This window comes from Microtus ochrogaster, chromosome 8, assembly GCF_000317375.1.
Source record: "Microtus ochrogaster isolate Prairie Vole_2 chromosome 8, MicOch1.0, whole genome shotgun sequence".
In the NCBI taxonomy this organism is placed as follows: Eukaryota; Metazoa; Chordata; class Mammalia; order Rodentia; family Cricetidae; genus Microtus; species Microtus ochrogaster.
Genome location: NC_022015.1, coordinates 47,507,426 through 47,516,686, shown reverse-complemented (window position 1 = coordinate 47,516,686; position 9,261 = coordinate 47,507,426). Strand labels below are relative to the sequence as shown.

The 9,261-nt window shown below is 46.2% G+C and overlaps 1 protein-coding gene across 1 annotated transcript in view; it reads left to right on the top strand.

Moving 5' to 3' along the window:
* Pcsk5 (proprotein convertase subtilisin/kexin type 5) overlaps positions 1-9,261 on the top strand; it is a 418,822-nt gene that overhangs the window by 396,240 nt on the left and 13,321 nt on the right. The window contains exons 32-34 of the mRNA XM_005352026.3: positions 1,624-1,860; positions 3,134-3,361; positions 6,333-6,510. Coding sequence (XP_005352083.1) covers positions 1,624-1,860; positions 3,134-3,361; positions 6,333-6,510 — 643 coding nt within the window. The remainder of the gene's footprint in view (positions 1-1,623; positions 1,861-3,133; positions 3,362-6,332; positions 6,511-9,261) is intronic.

Sequence of the window (9,261 nt, the reverse complement as noted above, 5' to 3'; positions counted from 1 at the left end):
AGAGAGAGAGAGAGAGAGAGAGAGAGAGAGAGAGAGAGAGAGAGAGAAATAGGCTCTCCTATTACTGTATTCTGTAGTGTCTATGTAAAGTAAAGCTTATAAAATAATGTTTCCCTATAGCTTTCTCAAGCAACCTAGGTGGTATTTATCTTTCTCCCTCCTCTCTCTCTAAATTACCTCCCTTCCCTCCCTCCCACAAGTTCAGCCCCCCACCCTCATTTTCCCCTTGCATAGCACCTGCTTCCTTCTAGACCCTTCTCTAGAGCTCCTTCTCCTCTGTACCACCATGACTCTTTCTAAACTTCCTGGCTTCTGCAGCTCCTTTGGGTCACATGCTGACATCAAAGATGCAGACAAAGGACACACAAACATGAAAGAACATGCAGTATTTGTCTTTCTGGGTCTGGTGCATCTTGCTCAGTATCATCGTTTCTGCTTCTATCCATTTACCTGCAAATTTCATGATTGAATTTTTTTTGTATCTCAATAGTATTCCAGTGTGTCATTATCTAGTCATCGGGTGACAGACATTTAGTCTGTTTCCACGTCCTAGCTACTGTGAAGGGAGCAGCAGTGAGCCTGGCTGAGCGAGAACCTGAGTAGGATAGTGAGTCCTTTGGTCATACGCCAAGGAGTCACATAGCTGGATCACGTGCTAGGTCTACTTTTAGCTTTTTGAGAATTCTCCACCTTGATTTTCATCGAGGCTGTACCAGCTTTCCGTCCTGCCAACAGCGGGTTAGGCTTCTCTTTTCCCCGCATCTTCGCCAGCGTCTGTTGTCAGTTGTTGTCTTGATCTTGGACGAAATCTCTCTAATACTAGTAATAAGTAATACTAATTTGCATCTCCCGTTGGCCAAAGATGTGGAAGACTTTAAAGAATTCTCTGTTCGGATCTATAGCCCATTTTCTTAATTAGATCATTTGTTTTCTTGATTTTTTTTTCCACTCTTTTGAGTGCTTAGTATGTTCTGGATGTTAATCCTGTCAGACGTACAGCTATCAAAGATTCTCCTCTACTCTGTGGGCTTCCTCCTCATGCAGCTGATTGCTTCCTCTGGTGTACAGAAGCATTTGAGTTTTATGAGGTCCCACTTGTCAGCTGTTGGCTTTAATTCCTGGGCGAATGACGTTCCATTCCGAAAGTCCTTTGAACCTATACACTGTACCGTACAGCCAGCTTTCTTCTAGCGGTCCCAGGGTTTCCGCTCTCACGCTGAGGTCTTTGGTCCATGTGGAACTGATTTGTGTGCAGGGTGATGAGTATGGGTCTAGTTTCATTCTGCTATCTGTGGACAGTTATCATTCCCAGGTCTTTGAGCAACGACTCCATCATTCCCACCCTCACTATTTCCCACAGCACTGAAACTTTTTGCACCTGGAGGTGCAGGCCACGTTAGCACACAAATCCAAAATCATATAATCAGGCCACCATGTGTGGGTTCACTCCCAAGACAGGGATTTTTAGATATTGGGGAAGCATCCTGGCTGGATGGGGAAAAGCAAATGTTATCCTAGGTCAAGAGGCTCAGAGAGCTGAGAAATGAGCTAGCCCACCACAAGAGCGAGGCATTCGTCTCGCCAGTCCCTGGGGGATAACCTGCTACTTCCTCCTTTCCTCAGAGTGCATGCCGAACTTCTTCCTGCACGATGACACATGCCGTCCCTCCTGTCCCAAGCACTTTTATCCTGACTTGGGCCAGTGTGTCTCCTGCCATAAAAATTGTCTGGAGTGCAATGGCCCCAAGGAAGATGAATGCATGGGCTGCGCTGATTCTTCCAAGGTTCTCTACAATGGGCTGTGTCTGGACGTGTGCCCCGAGGGAACGTACAAAGACGAGGGGACTGACAAATGCGAAGGTAAGGACTTCCGGGCTGCAGGATCGAGCAAGGGATGTTGGGAAGCCTGTCGACACAAAGCACACTTTAGGGCCTCCGGAGGATCCAGTCACAGTTCTCGGGACACTTTTACCCTTTCTGCTCAAAGAAGTCAAATTTGAACACGGGTTCTTTTTTTGTCATTGTTTTCTTTGGGGCATGGGGTGTTGAGACAGGGTTTTTCTGTGTCCTGGCTTTCCTGGAACTTGCTCTGTAGACAAGGCTGGCCTCGAACTCACAGAAATCTGCTGCCCTCTGCCGCCCTAGTGCTGGGATGAAAGATGTGTGTCACCACAGCCCCGGCAAAAGTTTATTTTTCAAATGCACCATTCATAAGCTTTGAGAGTGTGAGTCCTGCTAGTTATGGATCACACGGCCCTACTAATGGCACATGCCCATGGAAAAGGGTTCTCCATGCAAGGTTTCCAAGAGCTGATGAACTTCTAAAGGGTGCTTTAAGCTGATGTTTCTTCTTGAGGGTTCAAATCACCAATGAGTTCACACACTTAAAAGATCCCACGGAGGCCTTCCTACCTGCCCGTCAGCTCCCTCCCCTCTCTCCTCTCCTCACGGCCCTCCTTCCCCTCAGCACTTTCTATCCCAGGCCTGGAGAGCAGTGCAGACGGAAGGCCTCCCCTTACAGAGCTCATGGTCTATTCAGAGAGGAAGATGCTAAGGACACCAAGTCAAGAGAAAAGGGAGACAGCAAAGGAAGGGTAGGAAGAGGGGCCAGCAGGAACTGAAATCTGAGAGATTTTATGGAAGATACCAAGAAGGGAGGGAGCAATGACTACAGGAAGAAATCTGCACATGTCTGCAAGAACAGGATTCCAAGTAGAGGGGATGATGGGTACTGGAACCTCTAAGGGTGAACTGTTCTTCATAGATGGTCCAGCACATCTGCCAAGCAAGTGCCTGTTGTACGCAGGTCTTCTCACACCAGCACTGTGCCTTTGTAATGAACACCAAAGAGGCCTTTGCCACTGGGCAGTTATACTACATTCCAGTAACTGCTTAGTGACTAGCTAGAGGTATTCTAGGAGATGCGGGAAAGACCATGGCAATGGGGACTTTGATAGCAGAAAGGCCACATACTGTTGTGTGACCTAGCTCATAGTGTTGAGCGACCGAGTCCCCATACCTTTGGCACAAAGCCCTAGAAGTCTCCAGGAGAACGGTATTCATTTCCTAAAGGGGTGTCCCTGCCTTAACCGTCTCTCACTGCCCTCTGCTTGGCTGCCTGCCATACCCACAGATTGCCCCAAATTCTGCCGGATCTGCTCATCAGAATGGACCTGCCTAGCTTGTCAGGAAGGCCTGACGATCGTGAATGAGGTCTGCACAGCGCCCAAGGAGTGCGCAGCTGTTGAGTACTGGGATGAGGACACTCACAGGTGCCAGCCGTGTCACAGGAAGTGCTCCCGCTGCTCGGGGCCTGCCGAGGACCAGTGCTATACCTGCCCTAGAGAGACTCTTCTTCTCAGTGAGTTACACCACACATCAAGGCTGGCTGTGCCAACTCTCTCCGCATGAGCCTGCAGGGTGTGATGCTGGTGCCCCGTGGCTGTTAACTTCTCCCTGTCCTTTGTTTATTTTTTCTTTACATTTCTTTCACGTTTTTCAAACCTACAGAAAACAGACAAGATGGGATGGTCCAAGGAACACACTGCCCTTTGCCCACTTCACCCACTGCTAACCTTCGTCTTCCCCATCCACATGCACTTGCTAATCTGCAATCTACCTTCACTTCGAAACACTGAAGGGGAAGCTAGACACGTTTGAGTCCCTTTCCCCGTGAACATTTTGGCCTATATTTCCTAGCACAGGGACAATCCCTTTCATTACATAGGACATTGTCAGCACTAATAAATTTGCATTGACACAGTGAGTGATGGCTGAGTGGTTTAGAGCACTTGTTCTTACAGAAGACTCAGGTCTGGTTCCCAGTGTCTGCAGTGACTCACAATCATTAAAACTCCACTGCCAGGGGATCTGATGCCCTCTTCTGACTTCTGTGGGTTCGGGCACAAATGATGTACCTATACCAATATGCAGACAAAACAGTAATACACATAAAACAAATAAGTCTAGAATGTTTTAACTCTACTGTTCATAATAAATGGTCCCAGCTCCCTTTAGGACAGGGCTCGGGATAAGGTCTACATGCATTTGCCTTTCAGATCTTGTAGCCTCCTTCATCTGGGACACAATTTGCTTTTATGCTATTTTATGCTGTGGACCCTTTACAAGAATTCAATCCCTATTCTTTCTTTTGAGTTGGCGAGTGGCTCCCTCATGACTACATGGTGGGTGTACTTTCTCAGGCAAAAGAGGTAGCTTGTATCCTCTGAGAGCCGGGTCTGGAGTAGTGTGAGATCCACCTGCCTCTCGTCAGTGGTATTCATGTAGATCCTCTCCTCAAGATGATTCCATTTCTCCACCGACTCCCTGGTACTGAGCGGTCTGTGCACAGACACCTTGAACATGCAGCTGCCCCACTCTTTCTCATAGTTGCCTCTGGATTCAGTATTTGCTGATGAAGTCATCGTTTTGACTAGGTATGATGGCACATGCCTCTAATCCCAGTACTGGAGAGGCTGAGACAGGAGAATCTCAAGTTCAAAGCCACTATGGGCTACACATAGCAAGACCCTATATCCAAAAAGTGGGAAAGCAGGACAGAGTGGCCTATGCCTGTAATCCCATCACGTGGGAGGTGAAGTCAGGAAGACAAGGAGTTTAAGAGTAGCCTGAGCTTTATAGGAAGTTTGAGGACAGCCTATATAAGACACTGTCTCAAAAACAGTCAATCAATTAATCAATGAGTTAATTTATTAAAAAGAGGTGAATGCATGGAAGCCCACAAAATATCGGCATTGTTTTCCCAGTCAGTAGACTAGACCTCCGAGGGAAATAATCACAGTAAAAATAGGTGGCCAGCTTCCTGCTCTTGGTGAGAGAGCATCAGGAAGGCCATGCTGGCCCCTCTCAATAGATGACCCTTGGAAACACCAGTCTTCTTTGCCTATTTTAGGTCAGTGAACTTCCTTTCTCAAAGTTATTCCTCTTAAAAATAGCCCTCTAAGTGGATCTCTCACACAATCTCACCCACTAGGACATTCTCTTCCAGTAACGGCCAATCTAGCATCACCTTAGACACCTTCTTGCAGAAAGGAAGACATTCATTAGAGAAGGTCTTCCCTTAATCTGGGGATGTAAATGGATTAGGGTTACATCTTGATACAGAGGCTGCCCTCAAAGACTGGGCACAGGATTTGCCCTGGCCTGATCCCCTCACATTCTCTCCTTCCTGCCCCATACCACCAGAAACAGGCTGCTTAAAAACAAGAGAGCTTTTGGAAGACTGTGATAGACTAATTATGCTCTCCTTGAAGATGTCACGCCTTAATCTCTTAGTCCTTCAATTATATATTTTATACGGTAAAGCAGGCTGTGTAGCTGGGCTTAATGAAAGGTCTTGGCAGAGAGGTATTATTCTGGTTTTAACAGATGAGACCAATGTAATCACAAGAGTCTGTTAAGAACAGAATTGATTGGAGGTATATGTTGATGAAATCAGAGGGACAGGGAGGATATTACCCTCAGAAGAGAAGGAGCTCCTGAGCTCATGAACACAGACACCCTCTAAAAGCAAACAGGGGAAAACCAGACACCCCACAGCCTCTAAAAGGAATGTAGTTCTGTACACGCATTTTAGATTTCTGGCCTCTGGAATAGTGAGATGATCCATTTCTGTTTTAAAGCCACAAAGTATAGGTGGAATTTTCTGTCTAGACTGTCAATCAGCTCTGTCCCACCAACCGCTCCACGAATAACCACACAGAGACTTATTATTAATTATAAATGCTCAGCCAATAGCTCAGGCTTCTCTTAAGCCAGCTCATACAGCTTAAATTAACTCATTTCCATTAACCTGTGTCCTTCCCCCAAGGCTCATTTACCTTATCTATGTACTTCCTATGTTGCTTCTTTAAGTCTGGCTCAAGACTCCTCCAACTCTGCCCCCCCTTCTTCCCAGCATCCTCTCTGCCCTCAGTTCTCCAAAACCTCTATGGTTAATTTTGGTCAGATAGTAGTTAGCGCTGCCCTCGGACTAAAACCAACTTGATTGTCAATCTCAGGAGCATCAGAATGCAATCAAAACATCACACAACAACAAATTTCATGGTCAATGTTATTGCAACAGTAGAAAACGAAAGCAGAGGTACCCAACAGCCATAGTACCCAACCACCCTCAGTGGCCATAGCCCCAGCCTGCACTTCCTGTTCTGCATGCCGTGGCCTGTCCATGCTGACCTCTATCTTCACTGACATCAATCAGCCCACGGGACCTCATCTCTCCTTTCATGTGATACCTCCTTGCCCAAAGAAAGGATTGTGGGAGCCACAGGTCAGGCTTTCTGTCAAGACGGATTCTTTTCCTTCTTCAACAGACACAACCTGTGTTAAAAGCTGCCCAGAAGGCTACCACACTGACAAGGACAGCGGCCTGTGTGTGCCCTGCCACAACTCCTGCAGGACCTGTGACGGACCCCACAGCATGCAATGCCACTCCTGCCGACCTGGCTGGTTCCAGCTGGGCAAAGAGTGCTTGCTGCAATGTAGGGACGGGTAAGGACCTTCTCGTTCTGTAGCCACTCCAGGTGGCAAGCCTTTTGCCAATGAGGAGAGGAGGGCTCAGAACACACAGAGCCACGGGAAAGCCGCCCTGCCTATAGGGAACAAATATGAGTCAGGCCGTAATAAAGGACAAGAAAAGAGAGAAACTGTGTCCTAGTGAGAGAACTCACTAAATCAGGTGGTCCTGTCTCCTCGGGGCCTGGCCTCACTGACAATCCACAGATACACGCAGTCTCAATGCAGAGCGGATCCTCCCCGCTCAGAATGGCCCAACATGCATTAGTAGCAGTTCTTTTTCTTCAGTTTTAGGGTCTTGTGTGATTCGGGGATAATATGCAAAACCTAAGCAGTGCAGCTGGGACACTGATCATACAGGGGGAGCAATTCAGGTACCATCGCCATTTACACGCGTGGATTCTGCATCCTGCCAGACCTCCACAAATAGCCAGCTCCACAATGCACAGTCTTGGCTCTAAACCTTGATGCTAATATGAAATGCTGATATAAAAGCAGCTTGTGAATAAGAGCTTGATTGTTTTCCTGCTAACAACAACTGTTGGTGTGTATATTAGGTCTGGCTACAAGCACTCTGGGAAGAAGGCTCGGTAGGGCCTCAGGATTCCACACACCCCCAAATACACACACGCCTTCCCAATTAGTAATCCAGGGCCCAGAGAGGTTCCAGACCCAAATCAAAGGACCTTCCCCGAATGATTTCACCCCAATAGGTACCTTTCTTCAGCCCTAAGTGATATCTGCATGTTTCATGTATTTTGGTGCTGTATATTGGCTCATGTTCCTGCATATCTGATTTGTTCCCACATAGTCCACACAGGTTGGGTAAGAGCACCTTGTATGTCTGGATACGCTGAGTTAAGCCCATGCTTTATACCTCAAAGGCTTATCCTTGTCCTGGCATCTTCTCATGGAAAAGTTCCTGGAAGTAAAACATCTCTTATTTTTCATGTGTGCCACCTCACATGCAGTCCAGAGGCACTTCTTCAGATCTGGGCCAAGAACTAGCCATATGCATTAATGTGACCTGGTCCTGCCAGCAAGGATCATGGAGATGCGGACGTGAGCCACACCACCTCTGTCCGTGTCCTTACCATCTCAATCTGATCCAGAGGGTATCTGCTCCCCTTCAGCAGGCACTGCTGTGTTAGACTGGAGGTTGGCAGATAAGCCTTTTCACACCATCTCCTCTTTGACCCTAAGCAAATTCTCTAAATGTTCTAAGCCATGTGTTTCGGATCTATGCTATTTGGAGTGGCAATATAAGTTCAGAAAGTGTGCCGTGAGAAGTAATTTAAAAACCCACAACTAACACAAACATACACTGTTTAGAGAGTTCTAGTCTCTAGAATAACAACTTTCTCAAGTCTAATCACAGTGCTAGTAATAGCCCCGTGTTACAAATGAGGAATATGAGGCCCAGAGATATTAAGTGACCCACCCAAGGGCACACAGCTCATTAGGTGGTACTGCTGGGAACCGAAACCACACTTGTTCCAGAGCCTACATCCCAACCACCACAGTGGTCTCTTGTTTTCATGTTCAATGGGATGAAGTGTTTCTGAAGTCACTAGGGCATCATCAGGCACACAGCAGAGCTTATCGAATAGCTGTTAGTGTTAGCATATTGACTCTCCAAAAATCTTTTCAAATGGCTTTACATTTATTTTATAAAGACAAACATCAATCATGTGACCTTGTATTTAAAAAATTTTTTAATTGAAAAATTGGAAGATATATTAAGAGGTACATTTTAAATTGCCTTTTGAGCTGGATGTAGTGGTACATGCTTGAGGTCATTGCCACCGTCCCACCACAGCCTGGGATCGGGTCCTGGGGTGGGGAAGGGGTGTAGGAGAGAAAAAAATGATGTCCAACCACCAGATGAGTTTCACACAAGTAGCCAGCCCTGAATAGCTCTAGCCTTTTTTATTTATATATAAAAAGCAAGCATGTTAGCATACTAACAGACAAGTTTTTTCCACCCTTCAACGTTAACCTTCAGCAAAAACAAATATGTCAAAAATGTTTTTTTCCCAACTTTTACATCAAAGTATCTTTAAACCAGAAACAACACTTACCATTTTGCTAGCTTGACCAAACATCAAGCCGGGCACATTCTGTCTTTACAAAACTAAAAGGTGATTGATATAGACACACATTTTCAAGAACAACAATCTTGTTCAAAACATATTTACAGAAACAGGTTAATCTGCCCCTATCCTGTAAACACTGAATAGGGACAGCTCCCAGGGTCTGAAGTGACACCTGGCATCCCCAGACAAGAAAGCCAAGAATTATCAACTCCCCAAGAATTTTAGGGGAAAATATTAAAGAAAAAAATGGGGTTTCCAGAAATGATTACGTCTGTCCCATTGACAAAATGATACTATAACCACCAAGAGAATCACTACCATTATGATGGAGAAGAGGGCATGCAGGTCACAAGGTTCCAGCAGTACTCTGCACTGTCCCAAAGTCCACTGTTTCTGGCTGAGTGAGACTGTCCCCACGGACTTTTGCCTCATCTGGAGACCTGTTAGACAAGCATACATACACTGGTCCAAAATAGTCCTCATGACTATTTTGACAAGTCACAACATTTGAAGGGCTGAGGCAAGGTATTTGCTATGCATTTGAGGAGTGCTACAAAAGTTAAAATCCAGTCTGACTATACATGGGAGATTCAGTATATTCAGAAGGATGGTGGTGGTGGTGATGATGATG